This window comes from Dryobates pubescens, chromosome 18 (genome assembly GCF_014839835.1).
Source record: "Dryobates pubescens isolate bDryPub1 chromosome 18, bDryPub1.pri, whole genome shotgun sequence".
In the NCBI taxonomy this organism is placed as follows: Eukaryota; Metazoa; Chordata; class Aves; order Piciformes; family Picidae; genus Dryobates; species Dryobates pubescens.
In genome coordinates this window covers 10,184,418-10,205,920 of record NC_071629.1, presented here as the reverse complement: position 1 = coordinate 10,205,920, position 21,503 = coordinate 10,184,418, and the positions used below count along the sequence as shown (strand labels likewise).

General features: G+C 49.1%; 3 protein-coding genes across 3 annotated transcripts; 1 reads left to right on the top strand and 2 right to left on the bottom strand.

Annotated features, from left to right (window-relative positions):
• Window positions 1–288: 288 nt before the first annotated feature.
• UBE2A (ubiquitin conjugating enzyme E2 A) lies at window positions 289–8,404 on the bottom strand. The gene is made up of 6 exons (XM_054169464.1): window positions 8,165–8,404; window positions 7,805–7,885; window positions 7,650–7,675; window positions 2,317–2,406; window positions 1,325–1,413; window positions 289–940 (listed from the first exon to the last, which is right to left on the bottom strand). Exons 1-6 carry the CDS (start codon window positions 8,206–8,208, stop codon window positions 812–814), a joined length of 459 nt encoding a protein of 152 aa, XP_054025439.1. The 5' UTR covers window positions 8,209–8,404; the 3' UTR covers window positions 289–811.
• A 1,480-nt stretch (window positions 8,405–9,884) lies between these two features.
• STEEP1 (STING1 ER exit protein 1) lies at window positions 9,885–12,688 on the top strand. Its single transcript, XM_009901538.2, has 7 exons — window positions 9,885–10,073; window positions 10,322–10,439; window positions 10,585–10,626; window positions 10,731–10,869; window positions 11,384–11,473; window positions 11,618–11,710; window positions 12,455–12,688. Exons 1-7 carry the CDS (start codon window positions 9,950–9,952, stop codon window positions 12,515–12,517), a joined length of 669 nt encoding a protein of 222 aa, XP_009899840.1. The 5' UTR covers window positions 9,885–9,949; the 3' UTR covers window positions 12,518–12,688.
• Window positions 12,689–18,992: 6,304 nt separating this feature from the next.
• On the bottom strand, window positions 18,993–21,178 carry SLC25A5 (solute carrier family 25 member 5). The gene is made up of 4 exons (XM_054169706.1): window positions 20,847–21,178; window positions 20,230–20,716; window positions 19,975–20,115; window positions 18,993–19,380 (listed from the first exon to the last, which is right to left on the bottom strand). Exons 1-4 carry the CDS (start codon window positions 20,955–20,957, stop codon window positions 19,223–19,225), a joined length of 897 nt encoding a protein of 298 aa, XP_054025681.1. The 5' UTR covers window positions 20,958–21,178; the 3' UTR covers window positions 18,993–19,222.
• Between the last annotated feature and the right edge of the window lie 325 nt (window positions 21,179–21,503).

The window sequence follows — 21,503 nt, the reverse complement described above, 5'->3', positions numbered from 1 at the left end:
CTCAGTGTAGGAAGGCCTTTCGCTCAGAGTAGCCCAGCTCTACCTGGCTTTCTCCAGTAACAGTGGACCTGACTACAGAAACACTGCTCAGTCTCTGTAGGCATGCCCTTTAAAATAAAATTAAAAGAAAAAAATCCCAGGGGTTGTTTCTCACCCTAAGTAAAGTTCAAAGTACCACAACTGTAGTGATTTATGTACATCTGTACATAAATCTCGCATGTGAAGTGCAGAACTAGCCAGCATTCCACAATCTTACTAAACATTTGAATTGGAATCGGTTTAAGAGCTGTTTGTTTTTTTTCTCACGTGTAAGCAGTGGATAAACCAATACAAAAGGGCAATGAGGTTTTCTTCACTTAGTACTTACAAATGCAGTGGGGTCTAAACCAATAGTAGAGGTAAATGACCAGCCTGGAAACATCAGCACTTTAGATAATATCAGTTAAAAAATGTGTATGTATATAAACATCCCTTTTATCAAGCTACACATAAGCATCACTGTGTATAACACAATTACAATTAAAAGCTTAGTGTACACTACAGAAATGCACAATACTGCCCTAAGACTGGAGAGGGACCACAGAAAATGAATTTCAGCATCAGTAACTCTTTTGCAAGTAACCCAAGTACAGAACATTTGACTTCAAAGTGGGTGCTTTCTGATGTCCAAGGAGAAGAAGCTTCAGCAAGGGAGGGTGGCAACAGCACAACAGCTATTCTGCTTTCAAAGTAAATGCTAGGAGGAAAAAGATGACTCGGACACTTTGTTTATTTTCCTCATCAACAGAGTGTTCATTTGCATCATCCTGGGTCAACAGTCACGCCAGCTCTGTTCTACTATTGCAGAAACCCGTTTTTCATATTCCCGCTTATTCTCTTGGTATAGCTGAGCTGCCTGGCTGTTTGCTGGGCTGTTAGGGTTTGGCTCATCCAATAGAGACTGTGCAAAGAGAAAAAGACTCTTAGGCAGGTGAAAGCATGTGCAGTTCTCCAACATACTCCTTGAACTGTCCACACTAAGATGATGCAGAAGTTAACCCAGAGACAGGCACAGCACGCTGGGTTACTGCGCTTGCGAGTTACTGGGAGTGTTTGCTGTCGCTCTCAACCCTCAGCAGTGCAGGTAACTAACTCACAGCCAAGCAGTGACACAGGGCCCATCAGTGACCACCTGCTGCCACTGTCTGGTCAACATACAGCTGGGGAAGTATGCATTAAGGTACAACTGCTATAATGGCTGTCAGGGGCAAAAAAAAAAAGTGTTTCCCCAAGTGTTCCTGTCCAAGCACCCCAATCTCATTCTGCCATTTCACACAGTTTGTACCTGTATGGATGTTAGGATGGAGGAGACATCGTAAGTAGGACTCCAACGATTCTGAAGAATATCCAGACATATACTACCATCTGCATAGACTAGAAAAGATTTAAGAAGTAAGTTAAAGTTGTACAGCTACTCAGATTCTTCCTGACACTGTCTGATCCTGAAACCTGCACACTGACAAACACTACAAAAGTCAAGAGTGTCTGAGACTGAAATCCAGCAATCAAGCCTGTAGGTAGTGAAGAGGTGAAGCTTATCACTAGCAGCTGCCTGAGGTACTTAAACTCAACCCCTGTTTATACTGCAACTACCACTATGGAAAACCATGAATAGATTTTAAGTGAAAAAAGCAATTAAGCTGCCCACAAGTAAACCAAATAAAGAACACAGGAAAGCTGGTTATGCACAAAGCTTTCCCAGAAACTATCTGCAGCAGTCGGTGCTCAGTCACCTTTCTCATGGCAGCTTTAGAAACCCCTTCCCTCAGCACTGCATCCACAGGCTTACTTGCTACATTTGAAAGCTTCCAGTATTTCTTCTCAAAGCTATTGTTTGTATGGAGACAAGGAATCCAGCTACAACCTCTGAGGCCCAAGGAAGAGAACCAATTAAACAATCAGACTATTGCTGGCTAGAGGTGGAAACAAGCAGCATATTTCCAGGTGTATCATTTGGGGAAGAAAAGTGATACAAGATAACTGCACTCTGCAGCTGTATGCAATACCTATAGACAAAAGTCCAAAGCACTGCTATCCAGCAGTCGAGAGAGAAGAGTCTTGCCAGTACTGTGCTGTAGCACCTGCAGGTAAGTAGCTGCTTTCAGTGCCCCTTTCATTTCAATCATTTCTCCTTACCACAATCACAGGACCACAGTGGAATTTTGCTGGTTTGTTAGGTAGTGGCCACTTCTGTAATAAATAGACCTTTTCCTACAGCACCATAGCATGCTGTAACTTAAAAAACAAACGAGAAAGCAGCAGTGATTAAGTACTTACCATTTGGATGAAACATTTTAGAGACAAATCTAACAGTAGGTGGCTTATTCGGATATTCTTCTGTGAATTCTATTGTAAGTTTGAAAGTTCCTGGAGTTGGAAGAGAGAGAAGTGACCTTTATTCAGAATTAATGTACACAAGGGATGAGTAAGTTACATCCCTCCACAAGCACAACCTGATACTCTTACACATGCATACTGGATAGTGATTGCTTAGTCCCACAATGATTCTTCTACTCTCTTCAGAGCTAATCATTAATTATGAAGTCCAAGACAGTACCTGTACAAGAGTACTTCCCGTGACTGACTTCTGTTGCCAAAGCCACCACCCCAGTCAGAAGGTTTGTGTAAGGAAGTAAATCTGCCCTTGAGGTTTTCTTCCACAAAGCCTTATCCCAGTACACAGTGAAAACACCACAAGTGGGTGTAGAACCATCTGTGTAACAGGACATGATTTAATAAGTCCTTGAGCCTGGAGTATGCTATCATGACAAGCACCTTCTTAATGATTTCCTGTTTAAATTTCCAGAAAATATGGTAAGCAGGTCATAGTGGAGAAAAGTAGTATTGAAAGCAGCATCCAAATCAGACACTTTCTGATCACTTGCTTCACACTAACCAGCCTTCCTTCGGGAAAGGCTGATCAGAGCGGAAACAGAGAACTGTAACATCCCAATCCAACTGTTCCAGCAGCCTCCACCAACCTAAGTTCTGGCAGCCCTTCTCCTCAGGCTATGACAATCTGAGAATATGAAATCTGTCAACTAAGCTGCATAAATACAGGTGCAAGGGACTAAGTACTGTTAGTGATTCCATCAGTGACTATGGAACTCCACACACCCAAGCTTCTCTCTACCATGGCTATCACCTCAGAGCAACCAATCTGGGTGTCAGGTTATGAAGTTCCTAGGTGTGCTCAAACACCTTTGTAGAAAGACAGAGCTCTCCTGTACTAGGAATATACCTTACAGTAACAGCTGGAGCAAGCTGCCAGGGCACACACACTGCCTCTTCCGGAAAGTCATTCTTACACATCAGTGACAGGTGTGTGTCCTCCAACACAGTGCCCAAACTAGAACTCTGGGGCTCGGATATAAAGCTCATCCTTGCTTCCTCCTGTGCTGGAGTTTTCCAGCCCTAGTATAATTCATGTGTTCCTTCATTTTGGCTCGCAAACATGCCAACAGCTGGTGACCAGAGAACAGACTTTTCAATTCCTTTTCTTTTCTTTAAGATCAGGGAGGACCTGTAGTATTTCCCAGGGACTCCTTCCTATATAAGGAGATAAACTGTAACATTGAGTTGCAAGAAATGAAGGTCACTGCCTTGACGTTCCAGTTTACATCTGAAGACACAGTACAGATGCTTCAGAGCTTTGCAGACAAGAGCAGGAAGTCGCAACACCCTAAAGATAAGTTTTTCCATGTTTGTTTTTTTTTTCATCAGCAGCCTGACAAGAAGAGCAGAGAGCCAACAGCTTGCTATCTTACTGTAAAACAGAAGGAACAAGAGGAGTTCAAACTAACAGAAGTCTGCAGTGAGGCTTTCCAGCTCCACTACAACTAATCCAGAGGCAGAGAGCCAGATCAGTTGAAAGCCAGAACTGGAAAGCTGGCAACAACTACCAGCTGCAAACATCAGCTCATGACTATGTTTCCTTCCCTGCATGGTGACAATCCCAAGCACTACTGACCCTTCAGAAGTGAATGCTTAAGAGAGTTGATTCTAAAGAGACTCCCAGCTCTCCCTGCCCCGGTTCTAGTTCTCACTATCCTTTTTACAAGGTAGGAAAGCAGGCACTTTCTTCTGTGGCAGAAGGCTGAAAACTGAACACAATCAATCAGATAGTAGAGCGCAACATGCATTCTTGAATGAATACTGTTCTGTAACACTGACTAAAGTGGGAGCTGAGGGGACAGAGAAAATGGCCAAAAAACCAGGAAGAAGGGCAGTTTAGTCTTAGAATCCACTACTAAAAGGGAAGCTAACTGCCCCAACAGTAACACAACAGCATTGGTAAGATGGCTTCCAGCTGCAGTATCTACCTACTCAAGTTTCCAAGTGGCACCTAGATTGGCAGTGGCTCTTTGAAAGCCATTACCACAGTAATGTAACCACCTCATTGTTGATCTTTACTGAAGGACAAATCCAGAGATTTGATGAACTGAAGTCCAAGGGTCATTCACAGTCAAAGCCCACACAAGTGAAACAGGTATCACAACACACGCCACTGGGGATCAGGTCTTCAGTGTCCAATCTCTTCTCACTAATTTTAAAGCTTTAAACTGCTATTTCTTGTAGCTTACCCTAGGCAGCCAATTTTAAAATATAATTACTGTCATTATTGGTATTAGGATCATCACCAATATTGGCACATTCCCTTTGCTCTCCTGGACTTACCTTGTTGATGTGTCTTCCCTACCTCAGAAAGTAAGCCTCTCACACAGCTAACAGGGAACCCTTTCCATGACCCATACACTGGCCCAAGTAACCACTACCAGAGTATCACTCATGTCCATGCCAGACTCTTCTCACTGCAAGGAGCAGAACAGCCCTCTCTGTTCCATTGCCTGTAAAGCAGGGATGATCGCTGCTTCTCCTGCATGGGAATACAGAATCCATGTTCCATAAGCAAGGAACAAAGCATAGAGACAGCAAATGCCTTGCTTTCTCTGCCCAAGCCTCCTGCATGATCATAGCAAGGCAGGACAGCGCAATAGCTGTGTTACTTAACTCTCTCAAAGGCAGGAATCCTGCACTAACCACAATGTCATCATCCAGTTTCAGAGAAACTGGTCTGAAAGACTGGGAGAACCTGGGTTTCCATCACTGTGACAGCACACAGGTTCTTAGAAATGTGGTAAATGGCAGCATGAATATATCCTAGGTCCTACTGCAGACACCTGCAATTGAATCCTCTTAAACCAGAATATGGAAGTTATGCTGCCGATCTAAATTAGTAGTTGCTCCTAGGCCAAGGCAGCCTGCACACCGAGTTGTGAAAACACCCTCTGAAGTCTGGGGGTGGAGGGTAGGGAGGGTTGTTAGCTGCATTATGCTACACAGCAAGTAAACAAATGTGTCTGAACTTTGAGTTTCCAGTTCAGGCAAAGCTAGGAAAACTCAGAAGCAAAGACTGCAGAAGGGTCTCACCAGAATGAGGGTAAAGAACTGTAATTCTCACAGTGCTGAAATTATTGCACCTCTACTTTAACAGAAAATAATAATGGATAGATAGATAGATATTTCACATACTTTAACAAAAATTAAATTAATAATATATGTAGCTATTTCACAGGCAAGAAAGTATCTGAAGCCTTACAGTATCTTCAGGAAGTGAAAGAGCCTAAAACAAAAACACAAAGCAACTTTGGAAAAACGCTGCCCTGCAATGGCTTCGTGGGAAGGATTACAGAGCCCCTGAGTGCACCTTTGACTCACAAGGACCTGCAGTTACAGAAGCAGCCCAATACTGTTAAATAAGAATTCCCTTAATTTTACCTATGTTAAGCTAAACTGAATCTGAACTGTACTGCTCTATTCACTTAATGGAAAAGCACAGCTGAGGCACCAACACACCCGTATCTCTAGGCACCACTTAGTATTTTGTTATCTCACACAAGGTAAGATATGTCCCAGAGAAAAGGAGATAAGCATATCCTGCCACACAAGACATATCTGTTTTCCTGAGAGCATACTGTGAAAACACACACTTTGCTATGAAAAGAGCAATCCATCACACCCCAAGATTATACTACTAGATCAACCAAAGCAGTAGGACAGCAGCAGCAGACTCCAGCATCTGTTTGAACTTCAAACTGCTGCAAGCACAACATGTCCTAAGTATCTGAGATAAAGACACAATACTGCCACTGTGGAAAGTGCAGAGGAAGTCAGTATGTCAGGAATCTCAAAAGTAGTCTCCAACCTTCTGCATCTAAAGAGAAATACATGGGAAAAGAGCCCTTATAGCATCTTTTAACCCCACACTGAGCCAGAGAAGCCGGCACACGGAAACAACCTGCATCTTAGCACGCTGTAAGGAGATGGCTTTCTGCTCCAAAGAGTGAATCACCCCGTTAGTGACAGTGCACCAAGAATCTAAGCAGCTCTAACAAAACTCACACAAGTTTAAGGGATCCTCTCTTTAAGGCTTGTGAGGTAACACAATACCTTTAGTCTATCTGTCCTGTTATGCGATGCTATGGAATGCTCAAGTTCTAAACATCGGATGTCTGAAGCAACTATTATAGCAAGTTTCTTAACTAATCAGCTGCATTCGGAAAAAACCAAACTCTAAGTGAAGACTCTGAAGTTTCCTTAGGACTGAAGTATTTAAAACCTTTGAAATCTTCTCAGGGAAAAAAAAAAAAAACAAAGAAGAATCTGCAATTTCCAAGCATGCTCACAGGTGCTACCTCTGAGGATAAACAAGACACAAAGGAGTTAGCCAAGAACAACATAAGAGTTAAAGAATTTTTCCTATGCTTTTGTCATGAGTCATGGAGATCTAGGATTAATTATAGCTTGCACTGAAAGTACCTTTAAAAAAAGCATCACTGATTTCAGTTAGACAGTATTTCATGTCTAACAAGTTTTCACTAAGATGCTGAAGTATTCATACAGCACCAGTAACAGACAGTAAGGCCAGACAGAAATTATGGACACGCTTATGTTACAAGGACATACTTAGTCAGCTTCTAAAGTTAACGAGTACTTTTAATTTAACACTGAATGTTACCTATCATAGCAGTGAAGTAGAAGCCCAAAAAAAAAACAACAATAAATAATCTGTTCTGAACTTCCTCCAACATTCAGCCTATTATTTCCTACTTCAGCTGATTCACATTGGGACACACTCGCAGAACACTTCCAGCATCAGAAAAAATAACTCAAAACAAATAGCAATGGCTCTACACCAGATTTTCAACAGTTTTCCTAATATAAGTGTCCCTAAAAACATGATCCAGGATTCAACAGAGAAGCTTGGAGATCCTTAAAACGGTACATTAAATTAGGCTTAGGATAGTCAGATTTAGTGATTACAAGCAAGCTCCTACAAGCTAATTTGTGAGTTTCTGTAAATCAGCATAGCAATTTAAATCTAGAACACTTCCTTAAGAGGATTAAAAAAAAAAAAGAGAAGAGATAGCTTTACGCAAGTGCAGCTTTCGGGTGTGTGGTCTGGTGAACACGCACCCGTGTCCCTGCTCCAGCCCCTGGCCCACACCTGTTGCAAAGTCCACAGCACTGACAGACCAAGGCCGTGTCAAAACTGCAGCCCTTTACCCCAAGAAAAGCCAAACACCGGACCCGCATGTAGCCGCACTTACCGTCCTCGAAAGGGGTCCCCTCGGGCCTAGAGGAGGGAAGAAGCAGAGCACAGAGTTACCCCGCGGGCTGCCCAGCTCTGAGCCCCTCCCGGAGGCAGAGCAACAGCGGCCCCCGCGGCCTGCCGCCCCCCGCTTCCCACCCCTGCCCGACTCACCCGAAGATGACGGCGTTCCATACCATAATGTTGTTCTCGGAGGGGGCTCCGCTCACCCCGGCCGGGGGATCCTCCTGCAGCCTGCGGGGCACAGGGAGGGCTGAGGCGCTGGCCCCACCGCCCCTCGCACAGCCAGAGGCTGCCGCTGCGCACTTCGCGTAACCCAGGCAGGTAGCTACCCGCCCCTGCGCCAACATCGTAACCCGCCAGCAGGCAGCGTCAACCAACGCTACGCAATTAGCGGAGCGCGCCCTACCCCGCCGCCATGTTGTGCTGCCCCCCTCCTTCCCCGGTAGAGCCGGGCCCTTCGTTGTCCTCCCGCCCGCCCTCCTCCTTCCCCTTAGCCAGCGGCCTCAGTACCTCTTGAAGTCCCGCATGAGGCGCCTACGGGCCGGAGTGGACATGATAGGCTCAGGGTTATAGATCACTCATACACTATCAGAGGGATCACGGGGCGCCCAGAAACGGCGGCGGCGGCGAGCTCCAACTGAGGCAACGGCAACGCTGACGAACAGGAGCGATCACGGCCTCTACCACTGAGCCAGACGCAGGGGGGGGAAGAGCCTAGGCTGCACCGACTCCTGCGCCGGCTGCCCGGCGATCCCGGGATGTACCAACGGCGCGGGGAGAGGAGGCGGAGCCGGATGTCGCCGAGCGCCCAGCCGCTACCACCGCGGCGCGGGGGCGGACGGGGGTGGAACGGGGCGGTGACGTCATGCATGGAGGACTGGCTCCGCCCCCAGGCACAGAACTGGCGGCGGGTGGGGGTGAGCCGCTAAGGCGTTACTGCGGGCTGCGAGGCGTCCGGTGTCGGTGGTTCGTCTTCTGCTTTCGCCTGTGTCGTGTTTTAACTCCAGGCAGGAACTCAGCCCCGTGCAGCCGCTCGCTCACTCCCTCCGCAGGGATGGAGGAGAGTACCGGAAAAGTGGTGGGTTGAAATAAAAGCAGTTTAACAGGTAAAGCAAAAGCTGCGCACGCAAACTAAGCAAAACAAGGAATGCATTCCCCACTTCCCATCGTCAGGCAGGTGTTCAGCCATCCACAAGAAAGCAGAACGCCAACGCACGTAACTTGGGAAAACAAATGGCATCACTTCAAATGTCTCCAGCTTTATATGGCTGAGCATGACGTCACATGTATGAGATACGGGGTTACCTGGGGTTAGGTGTCCTAGTTGTGTCCCCTCCCGAGATCCTGTCCATGCCCAGCCTACTCACTGGTGAGTAGCAGCAAAGGTGCTGACTCTAAGTACTGCTTAGCAGTACCCAAAATATTCTCAAGTTATCAACACTGCTTCTAGCACCACAGCCCCTTAGCAGTTACTGTGAAGAAAATTAACTCTACCCCAGCCAAACCCAGTATGACCTGCTATGCCACACTTCCGATTCCATAACGAGCTTTTTCCAAGGGAGAATAGCCTATTCTCCACCTTTCTTTAATAGCTTGCAGAAGTAAAGAATTCTCTGTGCTGTTGCCTAGAACAGATCGGATGGGCACGGTTTTCTATCCTAGCCTTGATTGTATCTTCATGTGGTGAAGTGGCTTCAGGAAAAGACACAGCATGAAGCCCCACAGAAGTTGAAAGAAAATAATAAAAATCTGCTGTTGTAGCTGCACTCAAATATGTTGTTCTTGCTCTTTCCTGCTCTTACCCAGCCTATGCAAGAAAGTACGTGTGAGCTCTTAGTGCTTGTCTTGAGAGGACTTTGTTCAGAGCTGTGCCTCTGGGTACACAAAAAAATCGCCATTCCCTGGCTGATGATGGACAGATAGAACTGGACAGAGCTGCCCAAAATGGAATGCAAAAGGAAACGGTTCCTCGCAGTTTGGAGCCCTTCTGTGCTGAATTCAGCCGAGCTTGTTTGTGAAATGACATAAGGCCTGAATTTTGCCGTTGTCAATTCCGATCATACTGCGCTATACTGAGGGGCTGGGGAGTTGCCTTTATCCCCTCCGGTGCACACCGACATCCCCCGCTTGCCCTGTGAGTCGGAACAACAGCTCTTTGAAAGCGTGCCAAACACACAGCGACCAGGGCGCAAACGGACGCTGCTCCGTGACAGCCCCCGCCGAGGCTCTGGGTCAGCGGGCGGAGCTGCCGCTGCGGAGGCCGGGCCTGCGCGGAGGCCGCGCCGCGGCGCCGCCATGCCGAAGGTGGTGTCTCGTTCCGTCGTCTGCTCCGACACCCGTGACCGTGAGGAGTACGACGATGGGGAGAAACCGCTTCACGTTTACTACTGCCTGTGCGGGCAGATGGTGCTGGTGCTGGGTGAGCCGCGGGCCCGGGGCAGGCAGCGGGCGGGAAGCAGGCCGTAGGCCTAGGCAGGCCGTGCGCAGGTGGCAGGCGGGGAGCAGGCTGGGGGCCCGGGGCAGGCGGTGGGCTGGGTGGAGGTCGCGGTCTTGGAGACGGGCGGCGGGTAGGCGGCGGACCCGGCGGTACTGAGGGCTTGGGAAACGGTGGGAAGTGGGTGCCCATCTTGGCCCCACGGCCAGCCCGGCCCTGTCGCTGTCCCGCAGACTGCCAGCTGGAGAAGCTGCCGATGCGGCCGCGGGATCGCGCCCGGGTGATGGACGCTGCCAAGCACGCTCACAAGTTCTGCAACGCGGAGGAGGAGGAGTGCGTCTTCCTGCGCAGGTGGGCCGCTCCTCATTTCTCTGAGAGCCCCTCCACGGCCCGGGGAAAGGGCTGCCCAGGGCTGCCCCCCCTCCGCACGCGAGAGGGCTCCATCAGCCAGGCACCGCTGCCTGCCGTCTGCTCATGCTCTTTCTCTCTCCCCCAGACCAGAAGGCATAGAGCGGCAGTTCAGAAAGAAGTGTGGCAAGTGAGTGACCGCAGCGGCGTGTTAGTGACTCTTAGAATCTGTAGAAGAACAGTAGGAATCCACAGTCTGCGTTTCCTCACAGCCACATGTGTTTCTGTTTCCAGGTGTGGACTGCTGCTCTTTTATCAACACCAACAGAAAAATGCTCCAGTGACGTTCATTGTTGATGGTGCTGTGGTCAAATTTGGACAGGGTTTTGGGAAAACAAACATATATACTCAGAAACAAGAACCTCCTAAAAAGGTAATTGGCTTTAGAGAAGTAAAAAGGCTATCTCTGTTTTTCAGAAAAGTGTGGTGAATAAAATCACTTCATGTCAGGGGCAGAAGACAGAAAAAAGAAGGAAAGGAACCTCTAAACAATAACTCAGTTTGGTGTCTTCTCCCTGTCTGCCTTAAGTTTTCATTTACAGAGGTCACTGCAGCTTGGATTTCTAGCAGTAAAGGAAGGCGAAATAAACTTGAAAACCTAGACTGTGTCTAGGCTCAGTTACCAGAAAGTTTCCATTTGTAAGTAGGTCAGACTGGTAGTCTGCACAGCGAGTCCCAAAATGGGTCTTACCTATCTTTGAGTTTGCTTCTGAAAATGACAGCTCTAAGCCTAGAAATCACTGGGGACAATTCTCCTTTGGCACCCACAGAGTTCAGATAATCTTAATGACTTGCATGAAAAGCCTTAAAAGCTTTGGAGGGGGGAAGTGATGCCTAGTGACACCAGTGTTGCCATGGGGTAACAAAATACTCTGCTTCTCACCCAGGTGATGATGACAAAACGGACCAAAGACATGGGCAAGTTCAGTTCTGTCACAGTCTCCACAATTGATGAAGAGGAGGAAGAGATTGAGGCGGTGAGTTGTCTTGTTGTTGGGAGTCACATTTGAACTGGACAGCTGTCTCAGACACTGGTCAGAGCCAGTGACTGTCTCGCCATTTGGATGAGGTGGTGTTACTTTGGGGTTTGCTGTTGCACAGTGCCATTGTATGTGTTTCAGAGGGAGATTGCAGACTCCTATGCACAGAATGCAAAAGTGATTGAGAAACAGCTGGAACGCAAAGGCATGAGCAAAAGGAGGCTACAGGAGTTGGTGAGTGTTTTCTTCAGTGCTAAATGCAGATCCCTGACATCTGTTGGCTTTGTACACAAAAGATATCTTGCAGATAGGACTACAAGTATGGAGAGGTCCTGGTAAAGTCATAGATAACTTACAGCTTTGTGAGGATGAGTTTTCTTTCACAGATTTTACAGAGATGTTCTTCTAGAACTCCTGAATTTAAAATTGTATGCAGTTGCCTTTAGAGCTACCTGAAGAGCTGCCAGCAGAACTTTTCAGAGAGGCTTTCCATACTTGTTGGACAAGGAATAAGGGAAACTAGGCCATGTCTTTGCTAACCAGAGCATCCCTAGTGCTGTGCCCTCCAGCCTGTTTGGCAGAATATGTCCTTGCCATGAGGTGTCAGGGCAAGCCAATCAGACTTGTGGAGGACCTGCCAGCTCAGTTGCTACCAGAATGGTCACTTGAAGAATTAATGACAAGAATATCACAGCTGATCTTAACCTGCTGTGACAGGAGAGTCATAGACGGAAGGGGGGGCAGGGAAATGTGCAGCTTCCACTTGTCTCCTTTGTGGTTAGTCTTGGGCTGTATGATTTTAAAAGTGGTCCTTGTTCTGTACCTCAGGGGAGGAGGGACTCAGCAAAGAACTCGAGCTACTCTTGCTCCTGGTGTGAAAAACTTGCAGTGGTCAGACAAGAAGACCAAACCTCACTGGAGCACTGAAGGGAAGCTTATCCAGACATTATTTCATTCTATCTTGATTTTATTTATCAGGCTGAGTTGGAGGCCAAGAAAGCCAAGATGAAAGGAACCCTCATTGATAACCAGTTCAAATGAAATGCTGCACATCTGCTGGATATTTGGAGACATGAGAAGGCTACCAGGACTTACTGCAGATCTGTCAACAATGCAGAAGTAGCAGACAGTGTTCAAGGGTAACATGCTGCAAGCAGCTTGGCAGATTAGTACCTCTGGTACCAATTTTATAACTCCAATGGCATGGGAGACTTTGCTCATAACCCAGTGTTATGAGCAAGCTGTTCCAGCCAGATTATTTGCTTTTAGGAAAATCTTCACTGGCTGCCTTCCTGAACTCAGTGCACTTTAGATACCTGTCTTTTTATTTTGTCAGTTTTCAAGTGTAAGACTTCCATAAATGTATTGCAACAGTCAAAAAATTGTTCCAAAAGTAAACTCTTTGCCTGTTCTTAATTTTGTTGTATTAAATGTGTCCAAAATGTGCAGCAGGTTGAAAGATAGCCCATTCCAACACACTCTGGAATGACTTGGATGCAAGGCTTATGGGTCATGCTGCTGCTCAACCTGACCAGCAGACAGGCTGTCAAAGGTAGCCAGCACGTGCTTGGCTGCAGCTCTGAGTCTTAGCTTCTATTGAACATGGGAAATGTGCAGTTGCACAGAATCACAGTGTCTGATACAAGAACATGAAATCCAACCCTGTTTTAAACTACTGGAAACAAACCCCACCTGTGTATTATACCAATAATGAGTACAAAGATAAGAGTTGGAAGCTACTGCTAGGTTGGTGATCATTTGAAGTAGAATACAATTGCACTTCTGAACTAACCCATGCTGCAGAACAGTACTTCAGGGGTGTACAGAACAGGTATTCAGAGATGTAAAATGTGAAGAAGGAAAAATTCTTTTGAATCCACTGACCACTAAGGACTTGGATAAAGACAGCATTAAGAATTGATGTGTAAAGTACCTTGTTTGGGAAACAGTGTTTTGTCTCGTGTAGCAAAAGTGCTCTACAGCCTGTGTCATTGCTCTACTTGGGATTAAATACCCTGTTGCAGATTTGAACTAAAGTACTTCTCCTCAGGTGTTCTTACTCTACCAAGTATCATAAAATAACAGCAGCAATGAACAAGATGCTTCACCTCCCACAATTATGGAAGACTTCCTATAATCAATCAAGATTTTCTGTCTGGCTTTGTAACCCTGACTGGGAAAACTCATGTCTGTTTATCTTAAGGATGCATGCTTCCTTTCTTTGGGAAATTAAGATGTAAGGGAGAGTGGGAGCCAGAGCTCAGAGCTGGTGGGCTGGGATATGTCCATCAGTCATGTGACAGTTTAATGCCAGGCTGGGTGAGCATATGTTCAGGTTAACTCAACTCTGATCTTGTTCACTGCTGATCAGCTGCTAATCTGAAGCCTATTTCCAGGAGCCTGTGTCCAGAGCTCTTCTTCAGTTAAGCAGTTAACAAGGTGGTGTATAATGCTTGGAAAGGGCAGGAGGAATGACTGGGTACAACTACATTACACAAGCCCCAGATGACTGGAGGTTAGTCTTGACAAAAATAGGAAGACTTTTTCCAAGCTGGAGTCAGAAACTTTGAAATTTCAAACCAAGTTTTGAACCAAGAGAGGTTTGCTGGAAGGCAGACAGATAAAGTATGGTCCTGATTCATGTGACACCCAGAACAAAAGCTGACTTGGGGAGAGTGTGATTTACAGTTAGGAGTGGCAAAGCACAGGGCTTCAAGCTGATGTAGAGCTGTGAAGGGACTTCCTGGTGGAGCTAGGACCATCTTTGCAATCTGATGAGGCACCAAGAAAATTTGTTGCATGCACAACTCAGCACAAGTCCAAAATAGCAGTTACTAACTGCCACCAACTTCCTCAGCTGTGCACCTTGAGCTCTGAGGCACTGATCACAGCACAGCATAGAATCATAGAATCATAGAATAAATAAGGTTGGAAAAGACCTTAAAGATCATCAATTCCAACCTGTCACCCAATGCCTCATGACTACTAAACCATGGCACCAAGTGCCATGTCCAATCCCCTCTTGACCACCTCCAGGGATGGTGACTCCACCACCTCCCTGGGCAGCACATCCCAATGGCTAACAACTCTCTCTGGGAAGAACTTTCTCTTCACCTCCAGCCTAAACTTCTCCTGGTGCAGTTGTACATTGAGACACTTGAACGTGTCCAGAGAAGGGCAATGAGGCTGGGGAGGGGTCTGGAATGCATTCCTGTGAGGAGAGGCTGAGGGAGCTGGGGGTGTTTAGCCTGGCATATAAGTACTCCTCCTTGCTGGCTTTTAGAAGATCAGCCCATGTTCACTCAGTGTTTTTCATTCTTGTCATTAGCCATCTGCTCAGGACTTGCTCACAGACCCAGTCAGAAGGGGCAGCAGTTTGCTGTGCTAGCAGCCCCCGAGATAGTTTTAAGACACTCTACTTATGCAGTCAGTGGCTGAAACTGCAGCACAGGGAACCTGACCCAATAAAGTGGTTATTCCTTACCCTACCAGATCTAGCTCACAACGATTTGAATTGAGTTAGATTTTTCACTTCCAGATGTAAATGAACTTTAAAATGTTAGCTGACTATAGCAACAGGGAGCACAGCACCTGGTTCAAATGCTTGATTCCATGTCCTACTAGAACAGCTAGAACTAGCAATTCTGCACAGCTTCTCATGCCCTGGAAGCACCAGGGTCATCTGCAGCAGTGTTCAGACCAAACAAAGTTCAGCTTCGGTGTTACCAGAAAAGCCAACATAAGTTTTTATAATCTTGGCATATTAGGTGATAGATTTGTTTCTTTGTTCCATGTCTTTCTTGTGCTGGAGGCTCCAGTGCTGCACACAGTACTCCAGGTGGGGGTCTCACCAGAGAGCAGTGCAGGAGAATCACCTCCCTCAACCTGCTGGCCATACATCTTTTGATGTAGCCCAGAATATGGTCGACTTTGTGGGCTGCAAGCTTACTCAGGTTGTGCATCTTGACAACCAGTGCTCCTAAGTACTCCTCAGCATTGCTCTCTATCCATTCTCCACCCAGCACATATTTGTGCTTAGGATTACCCCAGTCCAGGTGTAGAAGGTCCTAAGCACTTGGCTTTGATGAACTCCATGAGGTTAGCATTGGCTCATCCCTCAAGCCTGTCAAAGTCTCTCTGAATGGCATCCCTTCCGCCAGCACGTCAAGTGCACCACAGAGATTGGTGGTGTCAGCAAGCTTGATGAGGGTGTGCTCAGTCCCACTGTCCATACTGCTGACAAAGACACTAAATAGCACTGGTCCCAGTACCCCCTGCCAAGGAATGCCATTCATCAGTTGAAGATCCCCCATGCCCATGTGTGCCTGCTTGCCCCTCTTCCCTCACCACTCCAGGACACCCTAGCCATGATCTTCCTCTCTAGTCTCCACAGCTCAGCCCATATGTAGGTGGGATGATGGCTAAGGGACAGTGCTGTCCTCCATGGTCACTGCCTGGCCCTGTGTCCAGCTCTACCAGAGGAGAGAGCAGGGAATCTCAGCCACCACACCTCTCTCCTGCCACCCAGGGCGAGCCCCAGAGCCTGGCTCCCATCTCTGCTGCCATCAGTGCTTCCCAGACCTGCCCTGGGAAAATGGCATCTGCCTCTGCCGTGCTCAGCACTCAAAACAGTGAAGGGTAGCAGCCCCCAGCACAGCCAGTGAGGTCCCAGCCCCACAGAGCTGATGGGAAGCAAAGGCAGTGCCATCGTGCAGCCTGCTGGCACCACAGTCTGCCCAGCCCAGGGAGACTGCTGTGCACTGAGCCATTCCAAGTGCCCATCACCTGCTGCAGCCACTGACAAGTGTTTCATATGATCCTCTCCGCAGCCGTGCTGCGTCAACAGCTCCTAAGCCTGGGATTTACGGCCACTGGGCACAGGGCCGGGATGAAAGTGGTGTTACAGGTGCTAGCCCAGTCCTCCCTCCCAGAAGAGGGGCTGATATGCTGGGCTGGGCACAGCTCTGGTGAGGAAATCATGGCTTAGGAAATGTTCAGTACTCCCCACAAGAGAATCATGCTTAAAAGGAAACCCACCCCTGCCCCCCTTGGGGTACAAAGCACTTGTGTTAGGACTGCACTCAGCTCCCAGCCTTGCCACCAGCTGGCCTCAGTCCCTTTCTCATGCCTCAGTTTCCCCACAAGAACAAAGACCTTAATACCTCTGTAATGTGCCCCCTGGCAGTAAAAGCAGCAGCTGAACACCCCCAACCTACTTTTCCATATAAAGCTGTGCCCAAGAAACTGCAGGAAGGGCAGGTTAAATACCCAGGGGCACCCAGGCCAGAGTGGGATGCCAGCTTGTACTCCTCAGCCATAGGGCACAAAGAAAACCCATTGTCAGATCTGCCCTGCCATCTCCCACCCACCAGAGCTAGAAACAGCTGTGAAATGAGTGTTTGTTTCCCAAGTTCCAAAGGCAGTAACTAGTGTGGGCAGCTACAACTCATTTCATAGAACCATAGAATGCTGGGTTGAAGGGACCACAAGGACTATCTGATATGGCCCTTCTTGGCAAAAGCTCTGTTTAGACAAGATGGCCCAGCACCCTGTCCAGTCAGATCTTGGAAGAGTCACATGTTGGGGACCCCATTACTTCCTGGGGACATTATTCCAGTGGCTGGTTGTTCACATTGTGAAAAATTGTCCTCTTGCATAAAATCAGGATCTCCCCAGGAGTAACCTGTACCCACTACCCCTCATCTTTTCCATGTGACTCCTTGTAAAAAGGGAGTTTCCATCCTCTCTGTAGCTTTCCTTTAAATACTGAACATGGTGATAAGGCCTCCCCTAAGCTGCCTTTTCTCAAGGCTGACCAATCCCAGTTCTTTCACTCAGTGCCAGCCCTGCACCTCAAGGCCAGCATGAAATGCTGTAGGTCTCAGGACCTATGTGTCCCCCAGCTCAGCTCCTTTGTAGTCCAGTACACCAGCCTGTCTGAGCACCTCAGTCACCCACCACAGGGTGGCTGTGCTTATCTCCCTGTGCCAACAGCCCAGCCACACAGCCCCTGAGGGGTAAAGGTGAAGAAAGGCTGCTCCATGCTCAGCAACCACCAGCATTTCAGAACAACCCTTGAAATCCGTGAGAGCTTAGCAGCAAGGGGCAGTAAGGTTAATTACCTGGCATTTGTGCAGCAGGAGAGGAGTCCCTGGTAAGGCTGCCCAGTGGCACAGCCCCATCAGGCTGCTGCCTGCTCCCCCTTAGCATGCTGCCCACAGCCTGCAGCTCCACATCGCCACAAGTCCACATCTCATGGGGAAACTTTGGGGCCCTTTCCACAGCAGGCAGTGACGGATCTCACACCACAGGAACCCAGGGGCAGTTGAAAAGTACCAGCAAACTCAGCAGCCTGGCACAAAATCACCTCCCATCATGAACACCCATACCCACTCTCAGGGACCCAAGCATGCCAAGGCTGTCTGTGGTGGCACACCGCTGCACTCTCATGCCTTACTGCCCCAATCAGATATCAGGAGCACCCTTTGCAACACAGGGCTTGTTTAGCAGCCTCAGACAGTAGCTGAGATTGGTTTCAGTGATTGTGATCAACTGCTATGAGCAGGCCTGGGCAGCCAGAAAGGACCAAAGGTGTTGGGGTAGTGAGGAAAGACTCACTGACATGAAGGGCACAAGACGGGTAGAGCATCCACTCACCACCCCAGGCAGAAAGTAGGCAGCTTCACTGGGACACCTCACAGGCCCCCAGAGAGGAGTAAAGTCCAAACCACATGCATTGCTCGGTCTTGCAGTGTTTTCCCCAAATTGCATGAAAGAATTCATCCCTTCCCCCAGAATCTGAGGCTCGGACAAGCTCAAGTTCCAGTGGTATGGCATGAGCCTGGGGATGTGGCTCCCTGTCAGGCAAGCAGAGCTGTAGCACAGGAGCTGTCTGCCTCTGCTCAGGTAATACTTTCTCACAGCACAGCACTCCACATGTGGCCAAGGCTAGCCAGAGGCTTTGCAGAGCAGCAATTACCTGCACTATGTTCTCTGGCTGGGTTTCAACATGCCCAAGGAGGTAGCACAGTTTCTAAGACAGAATACATGGTGCTAAGTCTGCTCCTCCAGACAGCAGCAAATACCCCTTAAACATTTCTCCATCCTCCCAGATATTCAGCACCCTGGGGAGGGCTGTGCTTTGCAAAAGGTTTAGGCAGTTGGTACCTTCAAAACAAGGTCATCAGCTCTGGGTAGCAGATAGACCAGAGACAGGACTAGCAGCACAATCAGTGCATAGTATCTCTGGGGTCTCAGGGAAGATCATCAGGGTGAGCTCTTTGGAACTCCCTATCCCTCATCCCAGCTCACAGCACTGGCATCCACTGGGAAAGAAACACTACACAGCTTCCTCAGCAGCCCGCACTGTTCATCTGCCAGAGGCCACACGTAGTTAGCAGGTAGAGAGGTGTGCAGGATGGAAGTGTTTCAGCTTCCTCCTCCACAATCACTGCAGAGACCCCCACCCCCCTCATGCATCTGCTGCAAGAACAAACAAGACAAAAGAAGTTGGTTTCAAATTTTATTTCTTTGTACTCTTTAAGCAGGAGTGACTGAAATAGAAACCATAGTGTATCCCATTGGGGGGAATAACTTGATGAAGACAGGGCAGGCACTTGCCCTTGCCCCATGCCAACCTGTACAAACATCAGCCATCAAGGTTTAGTAACTAGATGGTTTTCAAACAAGTCCATGAATGGTCATAGACTACATATAACAACATGCCAGTTCACAACAAAGAACAACTTATGTGTACTTCTTGATTTCATCATACAGGACTAAAACAAAAGCACCACCCATGCCTCGGAGTACATTCGACCATGCACCTTTGAAAAATGCCTTGGTGCCCTCATCCCGGGCAATCTTCCGCCAGCAGTCAAGAGTGCCACTGTACATTATGTCAGCTGCAGGAGACACACGGCATTAGAGTGAGATGTCTGTGACCCCCAACATCTGGTCAAAAACAGCCTAGCATATCTGCCTGCTTCAGAACCTCAACTGTACTCCATTTCTTGACTGAATTTCTCCAGTATCAGTGTGTCAGAGGACAAAGCTGCCCAAGAGATACACTGCTGCATTACCCCAAGGAGACACCTGAAGGACCGGTTCAAGCAGAAGGCAGCTGCTGTTTGCTTTGACACCAATACTTCCAGACCAAAAGTATTGCACAGCCATCCAGGCCATGCCTGCTACTAGGCATATCTCTTCTTGGCCCAAAGACACAATTGCAACATCCTTGGGCAAGTTCTGCTTTCTCCACCTACTGATAGATGCGTGACTTGTGCATGCCACCTTACAGGCGTGCTGTGGAGGCAGGCTCTTTCACGTCTCCTGCCTGACAACCACTTCCATTCCCCCTCTCACACCTCACTGTTCCCAGGAGGTGAGGATATAGACCCGTGTTGGTGAAAGCCAAGCCACTCTGCCTTCACCTCAGCTCCACCAACTGCTGACTCAGGGATGCCCAATAATTCCTACACGAGGAGGGAGACACTTACCTCCTTTGCGGCCAGACTGCATCATCATGCGACGACGAACGGTATCAAAGGGGTAGGAGACCAAACCAGCAACAGCGGTGACGGTCTGAGCAATCATCCAGCTGACAACAATGTGGGTGTTCTTTGGGTCTGGAAGCATACCTGCAGGAGAGGTTTAGATGAGAATGGCAGGTAAACCATCAATATATGCTAAAACACACTACGGGCCTGCCACAGCCCAGCATCTCCCTTTCAGTGCCATTTTGGTCAACCTACCCTTTGCGGTGTCGTAGATGCCAAAGTAGGCAGCTCTGTAGATGATGATGCCTTGGACAGAGACACTGAAGCCCTGGTACAGGCCCCTGAGGCCATCAGACCGGAAGATTTTGACCAGGCAGTCACCGAGCCCACTGAACTCGCGGTCAGCCCCAGCTTTACCCACGTCCGCTGCCAGGCGGGTTCGGGCAAAGTCAAGAGGGTAGACAAAGCACAAGGAGGTAGCGCCGGCAGCACCCCCAGATGCCAGGTTACCGGCGAAGTACCGCCAGAACTGGGTTCGCTTGTCCACGCCACCCAGGAAGATCTGCTTGTACTTGTCCTTGAAGGCGAAGTTGAGGGCCTGGGTGGGGAAGTACCGGATCACATTGGCCAGGTTGCCGCGCCAGAAAGAGAGGACGCCCTGCTCCCGGGGGATGCGCACCACGCAGTCGATGATGCCCTTATACTGCTTGTCGGCGGCGATCTGCTTGCTGGCGTGCTGCACCTGCGGGGGCCGAAACATCCCCTCAGCGCCGGTCCCCTGCAACCGCCCCTGGCCCACCGCGATCGCCGCCCTCCCCCCAGCTCCTTGAGGCGACCTTGGTGCGGCCCCGGGCCCAGTCCCTGGCGCTCACCTGCAGCAGCAGCTTGACCCTCTCGATGGGGGCGACGGCGGTCTTGGAGATGGCGGCCGCCACTCCGCCGGCGAGGAAATCCTTAGCGAAGGACACAGCCGCATCAGTCATGGCGGGAGGCGGCGGCGGGCGAGGCAAGGTGAGGAAACGCGAGGCTCAGCCGGGCGAGGCTCGGCAGGAGGCGGCGCTGCAGGCGGCGCGGGGCGGCTGAAATGGCCGCGTTATATAGCGCCGGCCGCGCGCACGTGGGCGGGGCACGCCGTGCCGCCGCATCCCGCTCGCCCATTGGCTGACGGAGAGGGGGTGTGGCCGCTGCAGGGGGACGGGGCCGCCGCGGCAGCTGGCGGGGGGCACATGGCCGGGGACTGGGGGAAAGCGGGGTCGGCGGCGTCCCCGAGCGGCGCACACGCGGCCGAGCATCCCCCGTGGGGCGCACACGCCGCATCCCGGATTCCAGCCGGCGGCCCCGGGTGAGTGGCTCCTCGCCAGCCTCGCGATGCGCCATCCGACTGACATCACGAAGGCAATGCAGAAGGCAGCCGGGCACAGAGCGCGGCTGCGGCTCAGGCAGCAACGCGGGAGGCTCGGCACCCGTTTAATCTTCAGACCTGACAGGACCGACTGCCTGCCCAATCTCACAAAACCAAGTCTGCCTGC